The 20,917-nt window shown below is 39.7% G+C and overlaps 1 protein-coding gene and 3 non-coding genes across 5 annotated transcripts; all 4 read right to left on the bottom strand.

Moving 5' to 3' along the window:
• Nucleotides 1–2,067: 2,067 nt before the first annotated feature.
• LOC117435042 (importin-7-like) lies at nucleotides 2,068–20,648 on the bottom strand. 2 transcript variants are annotated; one of them, XM_034057918.3, is made up of 25 exons: nucleotides 20,403–20,648; nucleotides 18,079–18,160; nucleotides 15,874–16,030; nucleotides 15,374–15,532; nucleotides 14,883–15,039; nucleotides 13,868–13,957; nucleotides 13,472–13,566; nucleotides 13,303–13,387; nucleotides 13,061–13,195; nucleotides 12,132–12,231; nucleotides 11,953–12,029; nucleotides 10,391–10,507; nucleotides 10,020–10,109; nucleotides 8,474–8,639; nucleotides 8,012–8,172; nucleotides 7,262–7,390; nucleotides 6,811–6,877; nucleotides 6,487–6,612; nucleotides 6,214–6,311; nucleotides 5,955–6,050; nucleotides 5,628–5,848; nucleotides 4,627–4,832; nucleotides 4,100–4,306; nucleotides 3,494–3,610; nucleotides 2,068–3,159 (listed from the first exon to the last, which is right to left on the bottom strand). In XM_034057918.3, the coding sequence occupies exons 1-25, from the start codon at nucleotides 20,484–20,486 to the stop codon at nucleotides 3,062–3,064; spliced, it is 3,120 nt and encodes a 1,039-aa protein (XP_033913809.3). In that variant the 5' UTR covers nucleotides 20,487–20,648; the 3' UTR covers nucleotides 2,068–3,061. The 2 variants fall into 2 exon arrangements, with proteins under 2 accessions (XP_033913809.3, XP_033913810.3); XM_034057919.3 differs by having other exon boundaries at nucleotides 4,100–4,303.
• LOC117435193 (small nucleolar RNA SNORA23) lies at nucleotides 7,764–7,943 on the bottom strand. The gene has a single exon (XR_004549126.1). It is a non-coding gene; the product is annotated as a small nucleolar RNA SNORA23 (small nucleolar RNA).
• Nucleotides 9,130–9,309, bottom strand: LOC117435213 (small nucleolar RNA SNORA23). Its single transcript, XR_004549145.3, has one exon. It is a non-coding gene; the product is annotated as a small nucleolar RNA SNORA23 (small nucleolar RNA).
• On the bottom strand, nucleotides 12,306–12,483 carry LOC117435194 (small nucleolar RNA SNORA23). Its single transcript, XR_004549127.3, has one exon. It is a non-coding gene; the product is annotated as a small nucleolar RNA SNORA23 (small nucleolar RNA).
• Nucleotides 20,649–20,917: the final 269 nt, after the last annotated feature.

Genomic DNA, 20,917 nt, shown 5'->3' with positions numbered 1-20,917 from the left:
CGTCACTTGTACAACCGTCCCATTTGTTAGGAATTGAGTCACTGTGCTATTTATAATCAGTCGGTAAGCTTTCATTCATAACATGACACTCCTGTGTGTGCTACCTGCACAAATTAGTGCTGGTAGTGAGGTAAATAAGGAAATAACTTAACGGAGCAAAGATCTGCCCACTTTCTTTTTGCCCCCCACCCCCACCCAAAAAAGGGCTAGGAAAATCAGGCAACATGCAGCTTTTAAAATATTGTCCATACAGTGGTAAAGTGAAATGTAAATTATTCTTGGACAGTGATAACTTGGTAAGGACATTCCCCAGCACTACAATTATAAAAGTGTTCAACTGGAGATACTGGGAAAGTACGATAGAGGCACCTGTCTGTTCTTCACCTCATTCATATCTTTATATTTTTAGAGAACCACATATCGAATTGTGGTGAAACTTGGCAAGGACCTTTATTGTATTACGACCAGGTTCGTTAAACACAAACACTTTGCAATTTTTTATTTATTTTTTAATATTAGGTGGAACACCTAGAGGAAAAATCTATAGGGAACAGGATTGTGCTTGTATCTTTTGTCAGATGACATTTGCGAGTACCGCGGTGAAGTTTTAACTTCTCGGATGCTGAATGTGGTAGTGATGTTTTGTTTGGGTATTCACTGAATTAACACTTCATCTGGATGTTTTTATTAAAGCACTAGTTTTACATTGCAAGAATATCAGATGTCTGACACTTAACATTTACTTGAAAAATAATACCAATTTATAAATATTTGTGTGTCTGGTTGGGGAGAAAAGAAATATTATGCCTGTAAATAAAAACTAGAAACCTTTAGTCCAGGCTTCTCGTGTCTCTGCTCCCTTCAGTGCAGTGAAGGCTGTTTGCTGGGGATTCTAAAATAAAGATGGCTTCCACTAGTTCAATATCAAAGAAGCGCAGACTCCACAGAGAGGTTATCAGGTTGATTTGCCAAATACAGACTGCAACTCAGCCAGAGAACACACCAAAATGTAAAATCTATTTAAAAAGCAGCTACATTTAAAATACTAACCTGAAAAAAGGGCACTTTAGCCAAGCTTGGTATTTACCCATCATAAATGTCAGAATGACAGAGACCACTAACCTAGTTACATTTTATATACTGTAAAGAGAAGTTATCCATTAGCATAAAAGTAACCTGACATTTGTCAAAAGCAGAAGCTAGAACAAAAATAGCGGAAGGAGGAACACATCGCTAATACAAAGTATTAAGCACACAGTACATTCCTCATCTAATTGCCCACCTCCATACTGGAAGTTACACTTACGGACCAGTTTGGCAAGTAAGACGAAGCAGTCCATAATCTCTGCATCAAGCTCTTGCTGCTTTAAGCAGAAATGGTGTAAGACAGGTTCTGCAGTGAGGCGATTGTCATCTGTCTAATATTGCTCTTATGCGAGCCTGGAGGAACAACTTACCTCATTTTATCTTTAGGTTACACCTCATTTGAAATGTTGACAAGTCAAATACATTAAGTGACATTACAGTTTAGATGTATAATGAGTTACCAAACAAAGTAAACCTTGTAATTTCATTACAATTGGTCAATGAAACACCCACGTTGGACCTCGTGTAAACTGTCACTAGGAAAACAATGGAAAAAATAGCTTATTTTATTCAATTTTTTTTTTTTTTTTTTGCCAGCCGACATGTAAAATCCAGAACAGAAACTTTAATGGGTTTGTACACTTTTCTTCCACTCAAATGTCAGAATTTTGAAATGAAAAAAACAAAACAAAGAAACCTTGTGGCAGCCAGCAAACTCAATGCTGTATTTTCTATTTAACATTTCATATCTACTTGATATATATATTTTCCTATATATACTTGTATAACCTGGAGTGCTTTTATGCAACTACATGCAGCTTGCTAGTTTCATGAACCTACCAAAAGAGTTTACATTTATATTTTTACACCGAATTTCAGAAGCTGGCCTCTGCTCACTTTTAAAAAATGTTTCCACGCAATGTAAGTGGTGCAATAAATCATTACAAGCTCATACACTAATAAGTTACAACTCCCCAACACGAAACTCAATTTGTGTTTAATATTTTGTTGCATATATAGATGGTTCATCCATACACACATCAACCCATTACTTGAGATTCATGTAACTCAGGTAAGAGCCTCAAGCCCAATTTTACATGCTTCAGTGATTTTCAGTGCCTACAACACAATGTCTTGCATCCAAATTGAACACCAAGAGCTTTGAAATTACCCAGAGGGAGTTGCCATTTTCAGCAGCAAGGAAATGCCACCATGTTTTCAATACGGCAACCACATTTATGTGACAACCAGCCTTCCAGCTGAACTTGCAGCTTAATTTCTTTTTTTGTTTGTTGTTTTTAAATCCTCGCCAACTTAACAAATTTGTAATCTGATAAAGAAGGCTAGGAGGCCTGAATATGAAAGTGCTAGTAAAATTTACAGGTATCGGGCATCACTTAGTGCTATGACAAGTATCCAACATGCTACATAATGAACACACTTGCTTACACCCTTCTTTAAATGCCACAAGTTATTCTGCAAGGCTACTTCCTACAGTACCTCGATTTATATACACATTACAAATATGGGAATTTGTTAATGAAAAATCTAGACAAATATTAACACTACTGCCACAGGTGTAATTTAAAAGAGTGGCCTTCTAGCCTATACTGTGACACTTGTGGGACATTTAAATATTGTCCTGTTGTCAAGGAATTCCTTGCCCACATTAGTTTCCTGTGGAAGAAAAAGCTGCCGTCATGACACCCCCTCCAGAATTTGGACTCCCATAATATAATGTTTTGGAGCTTGAGTTTGAGGTTCAAGATGATCTTGGTTTATTTTCCCAGTCATGTCACATTGGTTGCTTTCCCACATCTTCTGGCCCCCCCAGTGTCCAATTAATTACAGCATATAAAGTTGGTTTAAATTGAAGAGTGGGTCAGAAGATCCAGTTCTGGAACCTCTACTTGAGGGAACAACACAAGCTTTTTCACTACAATCAGTCATTGTTAGAAAAGGATGGGGTGATGACTCAATTCATTCCAGGGGCACTGCCTCCAAAATTGAAGTTGTTTGGCACAACCGGAGCGGTAAACTTATATCCTCCATGCTTTTCAATCATTTTAGACTCTGAAAAGGAAGAAAACAAAGAGGATTTAATGGATCCAAAACAGAGAACTCAATTTCATCTGCATTGCATTACTAAAACACTCAACCAATCAATAACTCAGTAATTTCATTTATAAAAAATAAGACCCTTGAAAGAATGTAGTTGAAGAAATAAACACAAAATCAAACCCCAGTTGTAGTTTAAATATTTTATTCTGTTGATTTGTACACATTTATACACAATGCAAACCAAGACAAGGCTCTTCATACAACAAAGCCTGCACATGTATTTCATATTCAGTTCAGTTATATTTAAACGGAATCAACTACATCTGAAACAAGGTAATAACTTTACCATGGGCTGCCTGTCTTTGATCTGCCAAAGTCCCAATGTCTTGTAGCTGTTTTCCTTGTTCTTCACTTAGAGTTTGTGTAAGAGCTTGGTACCACCCTGGGTCACGAGTCTGGAGGTCTGAAATAAAATAAAATATAAATGAAAATCAAAACTCTTGATATTGTACTGTTTGATTAAACCACAACATGACAAAAATATACTACAGCATTGAGAGCGGCAAGGAAAGCAAGTAAACATCCAATGAGATTTTGATCACAGCACCAACTAAAAAGGAAGAATGTGGGTTGGCCCGCTAGCTTCTGATCAAAGCTACAGGGTGCAGCAAACAAAATTAACATTACTTTCAACATAATTTGTTTCTTATTCATGGTGTAGGTTTACTGTAGTTTGCCCCCACAGCCAAACACAGCTGTCCCTTTATATTCAATGCCTCTAATGGTCCAAGAGTGGTTTGAAAAAAAATAAAAATGTGGGCCATGTTTAAAAAACCTTTTGCTGCAGTGCAAAAAAAAAAAAAAACATTATTCAAAACTAGCAAGAAAGTAATGTAATGGTTCCTATATGTGCCAGTGTTGCATGTCTATGGCATTAATTTAGTGCGCTTACTTTGCATGATGACTTTGAAGATCTGATACTCGTCCACAAGGTTATCTTCATCGTCCACTAAAGTGGTGTAGCCCTCAAGAGCCGTCTCCTCTGCATCGTCATCCTCCCAGTCTTCATCATCCCCGTCCTCGCCAGCCTGCTTCGCCAGCATCTCTAGATACTCCTGACCTTCCTCATCAATGTCATCTTCATCACTACCCAGTTCTTCTGTGAGCAAAGACAACATCATGTCAGCTTTACTCTGCTTCCAATACACCACACCTCCGAACTACTAAACACAAACCAGGAGAGCAGTGCGGTCCTACAGTTACAGGACTGCTCAGCCAGACCTCATAACCCCTGGGCAGCCACTCAACCGAGCTGTAAAAATGGGCAGAAGAAACCCCCCACTTAAGACTAGGCTGTTTTTTTATTTTTTTTCATATAATTCTTATCAACCCAAATGTAACCCACCTAAGCAGTGTAAATTGGTTCAGTTTAAATGCCATAAAACTATGCATAGCAGGAGTATGGTCTCGCTCACGCACCGTTTTCCTCATCTTCCTCTCCGTCTTCGTCATCATCCTCATCGTTCTCGTGCTCAGCTCGGCAGGCATAGGCTCTCTTCAGCCCGTTGAACAGGAGGATGGTGGCAGGCAGCAGCTGCCCGGCTACCTGGTTCACCACCTGCGGCCGCTGTTCCAGGTCCATCAGAGCACACAGGCCCAGCACACACATCTTCCGGTCGTGGAGGCTGGAACACATGACAGGAGTCAACTACATACACATCTGAAGCCATACATACAGGACTGAAACAGAAATTTAAATCAGTATTAAGACACTTAAATCAACAAATCATGTATAGTAGTCTCCGCGTATAGGAACACCTCCTAAGAGAAACACATTTTTCCCATTGTAAATGTTCTGCCTAAAAGAACACCTTTTTGGCATCGCTAGCGATTCGTTCACAACTGATACAGTACTGTTTTTGTAACCTGATAACTGATCATCAAATTTAAGACTGGTCATCGCGAAACTTGAGGCACACTGATTGGTTTATTACAGTTTTCCAGAACCGCCGTCATTTAATACTTAATATTGTGATTTTCATGAGTGCACCTCATTGCTACAAAATGCCAAAACGTGCCGCTGTTTTTGTGAAGGTCTTGAATATTGCTCCTGTACATATACTCATAATTAAACTAGAGCTGCTGCTGCACTTAACATGTGTAGGGGATGCTGTGTTAATTTAGTTTGACTGTTAGTTTATTAACATACACTTGCCTATTGCTTTTCTCTTACATCTGTTTATTTCACATGGTGATGCACGTGGGTCATGACAAGTAATAAATATTTATTCATATTGTATCTGGTGGTCAACTCTGTCTTAGAGAACACTTTGGCTAAGAGAACACTTCGCTTGCTTCCCGAGGGGTATTCTCTTAGCCGGAGACTACTGTAGTGAAATAGGTAAAGATGCACCCTGACAGGCCTGCTGAAGTGATGAAGCTGAAATGTAGCGATTGTTGTTTGTCCGTAGATGGCTTACCCTAGGAAGCAGTCGACGTCATTGAGCCACTGGGTGATGAAGTGGTTAGTGATTGGTTCGGTGTTGTTGGGAAAGCGCAGGTTCTCCAGTGTGGTGAGCAGCAGAGGAGGGCTGTAGTACAGAGCAGCGATGGCTACCTGCAGGCACATGGTTCTCAGCTCACTCGTCTTCACTTCCCTGGTCAGCCTCTCCAGAGCTGCTTCCACGAAGAGGGGAACCACCTGCAAGAAAAAGAAACAGACTTCAGGGACACAGAAGACACGACTGCAAACTGAAGCCCCATCAAATACATGCCATAAAACTGCTGTATAAGCAGTCAGTGCCTACCTGGTCAATGCCACGCCCTTTGCACTGAAGAATGATTACTTCTAACAGTTTAGCTGCATGACACTCAGCATCTTCCCCTGCATCGCCGGTCAGGATCTGAATAAAGAGGATATTCTCAGTTATTTAAGTTTTAAACCCATATTGTTTGCTGTTTAAGAACATTGACAAGGTTTACTGGGAACCAGTGTGTCCATCAATACACACAGAACCTGTGTACATTACGAATGATTCCCACAAAAACACATTTAAAAATACTTACCTTTTTGCACATACTGTAGATCATTTCAAGATATTTGGTATCAGACAAAAGTGTGTCTGTATCAACTGTAATGTAGTTATGCAAGAGAGGCATCATATCTGTGAAATAAAGCCATGGAGAAAGTCACTTGTCATTGAATTGAACAAAGTGTTAGTATTTCTAAATGTAAACTGAACTTATTATTATTTTTTTTTTACACAATCAAAGAGCACAGTTAACCTTGTTTCTTTTCTATTAGTTTCTAAAGCAGATATAGTGCACAACATCAAGTACCTGTATAGTAATCAAAGCCATCCTGCTGGAAGACCTCAAATACAAGTGGTAAAAGCTGCCACATTTGTGGTGACACCTGCTGACACGTCAGACTGTGAGCCAGAGACAGGATCTCCTCGTAGAACTCTGAAACACAGCCCAGACACTTCAAAATCAGTATTGCAATCAAGACCGTAATCCCGGTATTATTTCAGTCTCCAGTGTTTCCAATCCACTATGCTTTTTTAAAAAAAATTTTAAGACTTCTTACAAAAGTTGCAGACTGCCTATTATAACCACTACTCGCATCCATTGATGAATAGCTTGCCCAAGAAAGATACTCACCCAAAACGTGCTGCTGTAAAACTGTACCAATCACTTGAAGACAGATTCCTTCTAGCTGTTGTGTGATCTGAAATAAAAAAATTAAAAAAAAGGTTTTGTTGAACATATGACGTCTGTGACAAATAAGTACACTAGTTACTAGGCCACCATTAACCCGAGAGGGACGAAAAAACATTTCATGAGACAGATGATACGCTATCAATAACCAAGTAACACAAAATACAAGTTAAAGAATTTGCAATGTAAACCAATGTAAATGTGCTTAGATGTACAGACCACTGAAGACTAGTTTCTTATTATCTCTACACACTTTGGGCACACAACTACAACCTAAGGGAAGGTGAACTATTATTGGATCACGTTTTTAGATGAACCAGAGGTCCTATTTTGTGTTTTGCCCTCTGCTGTCTACAGCTCAGATCTCTTTCTCCAAGCTGGCAGCAGCACTCACCTCTTTGTGGTCTTCCACCACACTGAGCAGTGTGTCGATGGTGTTCAGGATGCCCATCGCGGTCACTGCCTTGTCATCACCCCCCTCCTCGTCAGGACCCGTCTGAATCACCTGGTTAAATGTCATCGCCTGCAGGACACAGGGGGAGGTCAGCGAGTGAGTGGACAACCAATGAAAAGCAGCCGCAGAAGAGCAGTTTACATTTATGATCAAATCGTTTAAAGGGATACAGAATAAATTGCACAACAGTTTTTATTTTGCAATTGCTGCCATTCACTTCCCCAATTTAACCTGTACATGCTGTAAGCAAGTAAAATGGGCGATCACATACTGAAATCAACAGAAATTAGATTTGAAAGAAATGTTTGGTGTTCAAGGTGAGATGTCAAGTAGTTATTTTGTTTATTATAAAGTTTTCACAGCGGTATTATAACCAGACAACAGCCAATCTTCCCCAAATCATTGCAGCAGGCAGCATTTGGGTTTCTTACATTATATATTTTACTGTCTGAGAGTTTGGAGGCTGGCCAGTGGTAGATTGTCACAGAGACTTCACTAGACCAGTACTATGATCTCAGGTTTCTCTTTGGCTACTGGCATTGTGTGAGCGCTGCTGTCAGACTGCAAGACGCAGACGAACAGAAACACTAAACATGGACCATGACCAAGCACACAGGCTGCCTGCAGCCAGTTATATGAGCGCTGGATATTATTTAAAAGAGGGGTAGCTGCTGCTGATTGGATACTAACCAGGTGCTGGGTCATCTCCACTGCGATGGGCGTAACCTCTTCGCTGTATTCACAGATCATCTTTTGGATGACGTTGGTGAGGTCATCGTTCTCCGTCTCACGGACGATATGGAGGAGTGCCTGCATCACAGGCCTGATGAAGGGGGTGATGTACTCCTTGGCTGGTAAAAGGGTGACAGATCAATCAGGAGGACAATTCAATCTTTTTTTCTCTCATTACAATTTTGTTGATTATACTTTTTATGCAAAAAACTAAATTCTGTACAAGATCTACAGACAATGAAATAATTAACTCAGAGAACCGGCAGACATTTTAAAGCTCTTCTGTTGATTAAGTGCACTTAAGACGAGTGCACATTTGCCAACCTTTTCATAAAGTAATGGTTTTCTCGCTCCATCCACCCAGCAATCTAAATGGGTGTTTCTTATAAACAAAATCTGAAACCAATAAGAGACCGGTACCTTTTTCCTGGTTACTGATGAGAACCTGAAGTGCTATAGCAGCCTCGACTTTCACAGGCATTTCTTTATCATCGATCAGGCAGCGTCTTGTAAGCTCCAGGGCTGTCTGCAGATTCTGGTCGATCTTGAACTTCACTTCACAGAAATAGTGAAGGACCCAACAGGCCTGCAAGGTCAGAGATCAGAAGAAAATCATCAATAGTTAAAGCAGCATGTGAACACTCAGGGGAAAAAAGGTGACAAAATATAAGACAGATACAGATCGCTGGACAAGACTGCTTCAAAATTGCAACTACTTTTCCCTTTGACATAAGAGAATGAACCTTAGCATTTTGCAGGGCAGACGAAACTGACAAGGCATATTACAAGCCAAAGTGAGTCAATAACACATCATGCATTGGAATTACTTCACTATTAAAATAAATACAAAAGACTGGAGTGAACATTTTTATGCCAGCGATATATTTTGGAAGAACAAGTCATATTCACCATGAATAAACTTAATTAAATTCAACAAATGCCAATGTTTTTCATTTACCAGGAATAAAACCATAAGGCACATTAAATGGTGACAAATACCTAGATTCTCTCTAGAGGCATCAAAAGCCTCATTTAAAGTTTTCAGAAAACACTGTTGGCATTCTTAAGCATAGGTTTACTGTCTGAGAGTTTGGAGGCTGGCCAGTGGTAGATTGTCAAAGAGACTTCACTAGACCAGTACTATGATCTCAGGTTTCTCTTTGGCTACTGGCATTGTGTGAGCGCTGCTGTCCGATTGCAAGACACAAACAAACAGCAACGCTAAACATGGACCATCACCAAGCACACAGGCAGCCTGTAGCCAGCAACAGTGGAGCCCCTGAGCTGTGCTGCAGGGTTCACTTATTGAAAGGCAAGTGAGGGCTCTTTATAATAGATTACATGATAAGTGGAATCTCTCTGCTATTCACTTTCATTAGGATTCACTACAGTTAAACGCGTGTCATTAAGGGCCATAGCAATGGCAGCCTGTTGCTGAGCCAAATTACTGATTTGTCTGAAGTACTGGCAAGTTGCTCAGATTTATTTTAATTAAAACTCCAGGACCTTAAAATAAAAGGACCAAAACACTTGTCATAAAATAGCTGTAACTAGAGGGCACATCAAGTGTACTTGTAGGCTAGTCTCACTCTCTAGTATAAAATCCACTTGAAGGACTTATATAGTTGTACACTAGATGTGCCTTGTAGTCATTACTTAAATTATACTGTGTTCAGCTTACTAGTGGCTAACTTATCCCTTTATTTGCAGGAATGTGAAGTTTCTAAATTAGAAGACATTAGATGCAAGACCAGTATTACATCATTATGCATATTAAACTTCCTTTACTATTTATATCCCTGGAATAATGATTTTATAAAGTTTGACTATTTACAAATTCAGTATGAAAGTTTCTCACATTTAGGACAACCAGCTTGAAGTAAAAGGTTATAAAACTCACAAAAAACGCTCCAAAATAGCCTCTCAAACATGTGGTTAGGACACAGACCCCTGAACTCTCACTTACCCTTGCTCTCATGTATCCCAGCTCACTACTGAACAGGGGGAACACGTGGTTCTGCAGCATGAACTCCATCTGATCTTTGTAGATCTTTTTCTGTTTGGTGAAAAAGAAAAGGGCTTGCTCACTACTGAAATCCTTAACGTAATCAAGTTGTGTATACCAAGTGCTTACCAGATTAATTTCTAAACTGTTTTTAGCATTAAAAGCCATCATTAAATATACTACACAGGAGGTAGTAGTTTCAATTTAAAAGGCGAGAAAAAAAAACAAAAAACTTAACATTTCTAATAACCATTTTAGGGAATCTGCACCCAGCGGGAGCCGTAATTTATATGTGGAAGCAATTCTTATTTATTATACAATCTTTTTTTTACCTTTAATAAAACTTCAGCTAAGGATCCAATCATATGCAAAGCGCCATCCTTTTTGCGTGGGTCAGCAGTGGGTTCTGTTAAGATCTGATAGCAGTAACCCATGGTTTTCTGCAGAACCTACAAAGGAAAATGCATTGATATTAGCGCTGCCTTTATCACCTAAGCAGTAACCACTTCAACTATTATTGACCTCCAAAGCAATTCCCATGCCAAATACTAATGCAATAAAGTTAAAGGGTAGAACTTTACACAGGCAGCAAATTCCTGTTTCCTATTGCATTACTTTTAACCAGCAGTAGATTGTCACAGAGACTTACTTAGCCCAAATACTAGGATCTCAGGTTTCTCTTTGGCTATAGGCATAGTGTGAGCACAGCTGTCAGACTGCAACACGCAGACAATCCAACACTAAACATGGACCATCACCAAGCACACAGGCAGCCTGCAGCTAGCAATAGAGTGCTTTACACATGGAAAGACAAAGAAAAGAGATGCGGGTCTCAGCAATATAACATCATGTTTAACTGTCTGGGAGAAGCAAAAGCAAAACCATGGAAAACAGGAATATCTGTAATGGAGAGTCCATGAGTTTGTTTCAGGACCATGCCTGTGTCAGCCCACATGCAACTCTAAAAGTAGAATTCCTGGAATACAGCTCTGACACAGCTCTTCTGTTACAGTGGAAATGTGCCCAGAGAATCTTTCAGTCAGTAAATCCCAGAACAATTTTCTTCTTTACAGTTTAACCCTTTGCGGTCCATTTATTAATCGCGCGTCAGGCACGCCAGGAATAATTAATTTTCACACGCGCAGTTAATTTTATACGCGCTGTTTAAAAGTATTTTTTTTCAGTCAAACGGGTTTAAATGGCCCTGCATATCAACAAAGCACACACTAGGCATCTCCAGCCCCTCCCCAGCCTTTTGTTTGCTATAGCGTTCAGCTGTGTAAGAAATAAATAATAATAATAATAATAGTCGTACATACCGATCGATCATCTCCAGATCACTCGTTTTATCACCAAACTCCTCAATAATGCGATCAAAGTCATTATTTTATTACTATAACATCTGAAAAAAGCTCTGCAAATGTCCATGATAGTCTCAGTGCGCTGACGCACTTAGCCAGCTTGTTTATTATGGACGCCCATTATCTGATACCTGATACCATGTATGACTATTCATGAAATACGCCTTTTTTTTTTTTTTTTTTTTTTTTCCCGACTTGTCTCGGCTCCTGTCGCTACCACTCGGCAATTGAATGGTTTTCTCGGCTTTTTCCGGAGAAAAAACGACTAAACACCCGTTTATTGCGTTGCTATAATGATGTCGGACCCAGTCCGACAAAGGACCTGTGAGGAATAATTGCAATGTCGGACCCAGTCCGACAATGGACCGCAAAGGGTTAATAAACAGTCAAACACCCAGTTTCTCCAGTTACCTGTTAAATTCAGGTGTTGCTGTATATACGAACCAACAGCAAACCATTAATAAACACACACACAAAACGTTTCTCTACTAGTCACAAGCCCAAGCCTTCCCCAAAAATAAAACCATACTTACCTCTTTTCTCTTACTACATGCAGTAAACAGTAGGGTCTGTGCAGCAGTTGTTGGAGAGATGAAGTCTTCAAAAACATCTGTTAAAATATTTATATACATTTATTATTTGGATATACCAATAGGAGTTTACAGAACCTTACAACAGTAAAGTGCTAGTTATATCTAGTGGCTGTTCCTACCGAACTTCATGCGGATGTATTCATATGGATCTTCCTGCCAGAGCTCCTCATCGGTGTCTGTGTAGCACATCAGTGGGAAAACCACGTCCTGAATGATTCCCTGTAACACAAGTGCACACACACATTAGTAAAACAAACACATTTTAGTTGGGGCAGCTACCTAGCTATTATTTTATCTGTCTGAGAGTTTGGACACTGGCCAGTGGTAGATTGTCAGAGACTTCACTAGATCAGTACTATGATATCAGGTTTCTCTTTGGCTACTGGCATTGTGTGAGCGCTGCTGTCCGATTGCAAGACACAGACGAACAGAAACACTAAACATGGACCACCACCAAGCACACAGGCAGCCAGTAGCCAGTTATACTGTAATCAGGGTATAAAGTACAAGACTGATGCAAGATATTATATAAATACATTAGCTGTGGTGTTTATTACAGTAATTAGGGATTAATAGTGCAATGTTAATAAGTTCAGGATCAGCTTAATACTTGAGGAAATAACGGTTATGTACCACCTTGGATAGGTCTGTTAAAGCATTACTTGAGATAATTAGTAACAGCTCAAGTGATTAATTAGGGTCATGGCTCTCAAGTCAATTTACTTAGGGTTAATCTTATTACAGTGGGTTTGAATCTATTTTAGGGAATAGTTCAGATGCAGCAGTGTTCTTATTCTTCAAATTGATTTAGAATGCAGAGGATTAATCTCTTGCGAAATCCTTGGCATGTCGCTAAAATAACCACAATTAAGCTTACCAAACAGCTCTTGCAACTGTTCTGCAAGTTTGGAACTCTACGTTGGTGTTACGAAATATTTTTTTTTTTTAAAAAGGTCATGATTTATAAAGGCTCATCAGTCTATTCATTGCACAATCTTGGTGGATAAAAGTAATATAGGATAAGATAACACGTCAGATTTTAGCATACCTGGATATGAGGCTTCAGGTTCTTCCATGTAAGTGCATGTGCAACCCCCTGATTGATATAGTTGAGGGTCTGCTGGAGTACCCTGGGAGCTACATAGTGCTTTTCTTTGTACTGATACAAGACCTTCAATAAAACCTGTAGGAAACCAATATCAGAAAGTTCATATATTCATTTTTACTTTTAATTATAAAAGCCACTTACTGGCACATAGGCAGATTGAAATGAGTAATACAACTAGTCACCTGTTGAGCAGAAACAGCATATCCCTTGAGGAACAATTCCGCAAACTCTGTGTAATCCTTAGAGACATTGCCTGGGCTTCCGTACCTAGTACAGGACAAAAGTTAAATTGTTAGGTTCACATTACAAGAATTAAACTTTAGAAAATAAACAACATGCAAACTGCCCTACCTTTCAAAAAGCCGAGCCAAGATGTGCAGGGCCCATTTTTTACATTTCCACCAGGGCAGCTCAGGCCTGTCATCCTCATCCACCTGCAGTGTTTCCTGTAGGGGTTAAAATAAATAAATAAATAAATAAATAAATAAAGCAAAGCCATCAGCACAGACACATGGGGAAAAGTAAGTTTCACCCTGAAAGAAAGCACAGAAAGACACTGACAAATAGAAAATCAGTTAAAGGCAAATGGTATGGCCATTCCGGGTACTAGCAGCAGGCAAATACCGGCCTCTCTCCTCTGAAGGAGCATAATCTATCTGCAACGCATCCGTGAAGAACAGAAAAGAAAAGCCCCATCATTAAAAAGTAACTGCAAACAAAAAGTAGACATGCAAACTACTGTCTCACCGCAGGCACATCTCTGTCCACCACAGTCTTCAGGATCTCCATCCACTCGGTCAGGTTCTGCTGGTTGATGAGCTCCATGGGGAGGTTGTACTGCAAGAGCACAGTCCATTTAAGGACACAGCAAGGACAGGCAAGTTAATACTGTTTCAAGAGCTCCTTTAAAAGTCTTACACTTTCAGACTTGATGTTTGCATACATATAAAGCTATAGTAATGGATTTATTCTTATAAATTATTTATAAATGGTCTAATCACAGGTGGCATCAAATGAATAACTGGCTCCATCAGATGATCAAGGCAAAGAAAATAAAGCCCACACACTAGCTTTTATTATACTGGTCTATGGTAATATTCCTAAATAAAATCTTCAAACAACTCTATTCTCAGATAAGGAAACCACATAAAAAATAGAAACATTTGACATGATATCTATAAACACTGCAGTATTCTGTACACAAAACCACCTGGCTATGCAGAAGAAAGATCTTCCTTAGTTTAGTATTCTACAGGTGACAGTGAAGCGCTGCAGGAGAGAATATAGTCATGTCCTGACGCAGGCAAACAGATGGTCATCCCAGCTATGTCTCAATGCTGGCAGACAAGTACCTTGTATACAGTGCTCTGGTCTGACAACCACCATATCAGAGTATCGCTTTAGCTTTTTTTGTGTTCAACGCAAAGCACAATTAGAGGAAGTAAAACTGACTCACTAAGGAAAAAGATCTAGCCAGATCCACCCTCAACCTCATCAACTGCTACATCTGCCTTAAATTGAACTGAGGTCTCTGCCTATTGCAGTGACAATGAAGAATGGTACATGGTTTTTCCATTGGCAACTTTAATGCACTAGAAACCACCCTGGACTCCAGCATCTGCCTACATTATTTGTTATAGACCTGCCCCTTGTATAGTAAAGTCCCACATATTTAACCTGTTTGTATATGGTAAAACAGTATAATTCCAGGCCACAATATGGCAGAGTGGACCTCAACATTTGTTTAAATTGTACTTGGCACCTGCACAAGTGCGTAGATAATCTTGAAGATCTGTTTCTGGATCAGCACAGACTGATTCGAGGGGTCTGGAAGAAGCTGGATGAAGCGATCTTTAAGCATGGGGAGGAAATGCTGCATTGCGGCAATCAAAGGGCTGCGCTCATCTGGCTTTTTGTACCTAGAGATGAAAAATGTAACAGCAGAAATATTACTACTGTGTCAGAAGGACTGTAAAGGTGGTACACACTTTTAAAGCTCCTGTAAGCATACACCTGACCAGAAGTATCAAGATCAAGGAGTAAAGCTTGTGCTTTAATTTTTACAATGCAGGCATTAAGACCTACTGACAATTTAACTTTATAACCTGGCAATTTTCTACTCCCTGAGCAGAACACTAAAGCTGCATTATAGTCACACAATAGTATCTAGACTGAAAAGTCTTAAACAGCTTGAATTTGCCAGTGTGATAAGGTGTTACTGACACATAGGCAGATTAAAATGAATATCCTTACTCATAGTTTTTCACCAACTGGTAGAGGCACAGAAGAATTCCAAGCCAACCAACGCTGTTGTCCGACTGAAGATAAAATCCAATCTTATCCACGATTGCAGTCCATTTGTTGGGGTAATCATGTTTAATCATGTGATGAATACAGGTAGTGAGCTGCACCCTGAATAAAGAAAAGATCAAATAAATATGGTTTCCATCCCTGCATAATAAAACAACTATAGAATTGTTTAGTTCAGCTTCTAATTCATTATTTATTTTACATCTTCCAGGGGAAAGAGGGATTTAGTAGGAAATAAAGCCCCAAATCAGGATCCCATAAATGTTATCTTTCTGAACTATGTAGCCTACACAAGCAAACTTTAAAAACATTTATGGGATTTTATATAAAGTAAAAGGGTTATGTTTAAAATGTAAAGCTACCCATTAAACAAGATGGAGCACTTGACACTATGCACAGAAGACAAAGGGTTTATTTTTAGTATGTTTGCACAGGAGCGATACCTTATGAGCTCAGGCGAGTGCATGATGGCCTCCACAATGTTGTCACGGATACACTGGCGGTCCTCGTCTGGGATGGTAAAGCCAGGGACCTCTCCAGCACCTGTGCCTTCACCCTCATGCCAGTACTGGGTAACCATGTTCTTCAAGTAAATTACCCCTTAGAGATTAAAAGGAACAGAGTGTATGGATTAAATACCAGCTATTTGTACTTGAAGGAGAGTAATCTCTCAGAACTCATGCCTGTAATGGCAGCATTACTCCTGAAAACCATGCTGTATCACTCCAGTTATAGCCAGGAGTTTAAAAGGACAGAGCAATAGTCTTCAAAGTTATGTGATTTGAAACTGCTGCTCATGCTGTTGCAGTGCCAGCTCCAGCAAATCACCACGGACTAATTCAATACACACAGCTTCACCCATCACTCTGAAATGGACAGAGCTCCAAATGAAACTTATAAAACACAAAAGTAAATTTAACAGCTGAGGGCAAACAAGAATTTGCTTCCTTTAAAATGGTCTGCTATTTACTGAAAGCTGTACACACTGCCCAGCAAAGGCAAGCAAAGCTGGTCAGGCACAGCCACTGCAAACAGATAGAGAAATATTCAGAAAAATGGACAGAGCTCCAATTGAAACTTATAAAACAAAAAAGTACTGGTGAGTTTAACAGCTGGGGGTAAGCAAGACCGCTTCCTTTAAATTGGTCTGCTATTTGCTGTACCAATATGAATCGCCTCTGCTTTTATTTCCTTTTTTTTCTTTAACATTAACCACCATCTACAGCTATTCAAAAGGGACCAGTAGCAAAAATATAACAGGTTAATGTTCAGATGTCAGGTATAAAATCCCATTGGACCCACAAACAGACTCCAGTGTGAAAAAATCAATCACCTTTTTTGCTTAGCAGAAAGTGTGAGCTAAATCTCAGGTCATCCTTCAGTGGGTGTACTTTAGCTGAGTTCTACCGAATTTGGAGACAGTATAAATTGCTCTGTGAAACCACAATACAGCAGCTCATGGGTCAGTGGACCCAATAGCAGACAGGAGACTGCTGACACAGATGGACGTCTGTGCTACTTGACAAAAATAATCCAGACTTAAACTGCTTACAGGGCAGAAAGTCAGATCACAAAGCTTCGTCCACTCTCCATCATCCACTTCCAAAGCAAAAAATACCAAACAAAAAGACGATTAGTCCATTTCTGATAAGATCACATCATCGTGAATGGGCAAAACTGCAACTCTAAAGTGGGATTATTTCTGAACAGTAAACAAGTCTGGCTTATACCTGAAAATCAACACTTCCAATGAACTCAAAAAGGTCAGGATAGAACACAAGTAAGATAGTGAAGAGGAGAGAGGGGAGGGTGCAAGTCATTGTGGGATTGCAAGGAGAAGCTTTTCTAGGATTCTCTCAAGTAGTGTTTCAAGAATCATGACATTGAAACGTTAGGATCTGGGGTGATAAGACAGTAGGGATGTGATTTTTAACCGTTTGAAACGTATAAACTCCAAAGAAGTGGTTAAACGTTGAATAATATGCTAGACATATAATCGGTGACACCGATCCCTGAACAGTAGCATTATTATAACAGTGTATTGGAATCTGCATTTCATAGATTTTGTAACATATGTTGTTGTGTTTTATTATTATTATGAATGGTTTTGTTCTTTTGATATATGCTATAATATGGAAAAAAAAAAAACAGATAGCGATAATGATTTAATTCGCCGCCGCAAAGCCTGTGTGGTAAGTTTATTATTTTATTTGTTTTGACCAGCCACGGCCGGCAGTGGAAACAAGGCAAAAGTGTGTTTGGATTCCACATGACTCACTAAGTTTAGTAAGCTGCACATTTAATACTCAGAATAATGCATTTCTAAATCAAAAATTAAAACATTAGATAACTAATTAGACAAATCTTGATAAAATTGGTCATGACACCCATTAAGGAAATTAATTGTCTGTTATCACAAAATCAAGACTAAAAAATGGTATAGTATTGTGCTTAAACAAAACCTTCTCCTATCTGACTTGTAATGAAGTGAATTTCAGACAGGCATTACTAACAAATTTGCCAAGAAAAATGAATTATTGGTGGTTACCAGCAAATTTCATCTTGATTGTTCTGCAGGTTCTTGTTTTTAATGTATAATATTGATGGGTCCTAGGTCACTGTTCCCCAGCCCAGTGAACTCAACTCACCTGCTTGCCTCACTGGAAGGTCCAGTTGTTCGGACATTGTGAGTTGAAGCAGAGTGGAGACAAAGTTCACCTGTTTATGGCCCTGGAACACAAAGAAACATCAGTAACTCGTTAGCAACGCAGAAATCAAAATGATCAAGGTGATGGGCGACAGAAGGCATGTCACATCATTAGAAGATGACCTTAGATGGGACCTGCATGTTTTATACTATTTAATACAATATTCTCATAAGACCTGTCATCTGGTGAGGACTCAGGTGGGCCACAGAGAACAGGACTGTGATGCGCACAAGGTAAGAAGCTCATACAGTTTGTCAATTTAAGTCTATAACTCACTAAATTTGGATTAATCTGAAGACTAGTTCTACCGAAAATCAAGGTAACATTATCTTACCTCCAGATAAAATACAAGGGCTCTCTGCCTTTATTTTTTTTTTTACCCTGGATGCAAGTTAGTTATGTGTGCTGAGGGAAGATTAACACCTTAACACAGTGCAGACAATTAGTCATTTCTGGATAGTCACACCCCAGGTAGCATGCCAAGTCTAACTCAGATTCCAGTACAGCTTGTTTTGTCTTAAATACAGCACAAGCATTTAAAAGATAGTGCTCAGTTTAAAGTGATACACAGGTAGGACCTAGCCATGCATTGTAAATTAACTTCACTCCAGTCAGGGTAAATTACATTTGTTCTCAGATTGGTCTGTCCATTACCAGTAGTCTTTGACAACAAATCTCACTGACATTTTCACAGGCAGCACAACTCAATTAAAACTGTTCTGGCATTTTCTATTAAAGGAATACTGCCTTGCATCCTGCCGTATTAATGCAGCGTCACCGGTGGAGCCTTCACAGAGCAAGTGTCAGGGCTGCAGTCCACAGGATCCAGCCTGGAATCCTGCCCAGCCTCTGGCAAACACACATGCTTCACTAGCATCAATCAATTCGCACACTGCTTCAAAAAGGATTTAATGTAGCTGCACTGGATTGACAGGTGTAACAGAGCTCACAGGACAGGGGAGAAGGTCGGGAGGTGCATATTTTAGACAGCTGGTCCTAGCAACACTAGCTGGCTCTTTCAAATGACCATGTAACGCCGTTTATCTGCTTGACATCCTCGCCAGCTATATATTGAGATACTTTTATTAAATCTGTAAATTAGCGTGTTCCGAATAGTAAATCCATGACACATTGTGCAGTGGAATAAAATATTCATTTTACCCCCCCCCCCCCCCCCCATGCGATTTGGTTCTCTAGATAGTAATTAGCCTAATCTCATAATGAGATCCTTTCAGATTCAGCTTTTCCTCACCACTATTAAAAAAGTGACAGATAACACTGGCCCGATTCTACAGAACGCCGCGGAGCCGGTTACCAGGATACCGTGTTCACGTTGAGGCCTATACACAAAACATGACGGCTGCAGCCTGTTCTTAATAAACAGACTTCCCGTCTGTTTAAACAGTATCTCATCTTTTAGCTCGGCAATTCTTCTGTGCAGCCTGCCCACGGCCAGTAATGAAATGTTAGAGGATCGGCATGCTGTCAGACAATTGCCTGCGTGCCTACCAAGAGAACAGTCTTTCGCTTTTCCTTTAATTTAATAAAACATGAAACATTACAGTCTAGTAGTAAAGTATATTAAATTAGAATAGAATGATCTAAGATTTAAACAGCGCCGTATCCTAACCGGGTTTAGATGACGGTCTAAAAGTTAAGTTTAAAGGACTTGATCTCCACGGATTTAGTTGTTAATAATTTGACATGAACTGCAGGCCACTCTTCAGCCAGGCTAATCCAACAAGTACAACAACGTATTCTTTCACAAAATGAAAGTAAACTTGGGGCAGCTACATTCAACCAGCTAGATCACGTAAATAGGATTTCGTTTTCACTAACTTTTAACACGTCTTATCTTTCCACAAATAACTACAAAAACATTTACCGAATAAAGTTTTGAATTTCACCTCAACTAACTCGTTCTATAGTATTTAATCTTAACGCCACGCAACGAAAAACTCGATACAAAATAATAATAATAATAAAGGCACCATAAGCCTCTCTCGAAAGCACATTTATGAATCGAGTCACAGTTTTGGGTGGTGATCTGTCATTACACTGACGCTGGACTATAAATACGGCTATAATAGCGTTTCAAGAACACTTTGTAAAGTTTTCCTCCCATCGAATGTAACCTATACGGCCCTGATGTCCCCGGCTGTCTCCCTTTCCGTTAGCCAGGAATATCTGCACCCGTGTTCTGGCAGACTCCATGCCATTCCTATCCAGCGCAGGCCCGCTATCCCATCGCGCACCTCCCTTACCTCACTCAGCTGCCTCTCGGCGGCCTCCCGCAGATTCGGGTCCATGGTGCCCCGAAGGGCTTCGATCAGATTGTTGGCATCCATGTCCTGGTTCAGTTATGGCTCGGTTTCGGTAGATTCCTTTAACTATGAAGTCCAAGTCGATGCGCACATGGACGCGCTGTTCTCCAGCAACCGGCGCGAAAGGAAGAAGCGACCACAGGACCCGGATAGATCAGCGCCAATTTCTCGTGAGGGAACTTCCGCCAGTCGCGCAAAGCATACTGGGAATTGGAGTTCAACGGGGTATTTTGTTGCACAATTCTAGGCAATATTGCGAGAATTATGTTGTATTCAAATGACTGAATACTACCCTCACATTCACACACACAAGGTGATCTTCTAGAGTTTGTAATAGTAATAATACTGTTTATTACAAAAAAAAAATGCTGTTACTTTGCAGGTTATGGAAACCTATACAAAAATATTAACTGTTTAGGATGAACGTTTATAAGACATTAATAATGATTATTTAA

This window comes from Acipenser ruthenus, chromosome 28, assembly GCF_902713425.1.
Source record: "Acipenser ruthenus chromosome 28, fAciRut3.2 maternal haplotype, whole genome shotgun sequence".
Lineage (NCBI taxonomy): Eukaryota > Metazoa > Chordata > Actinopteri > Acipenseriformes > Acipenseridae > Acipenser > Acipenser ruthenus.
Note: the sequence above shows the minus strand (reverse complement) of the source record. Positions and strands in the feature narration are given on the sequence as shown.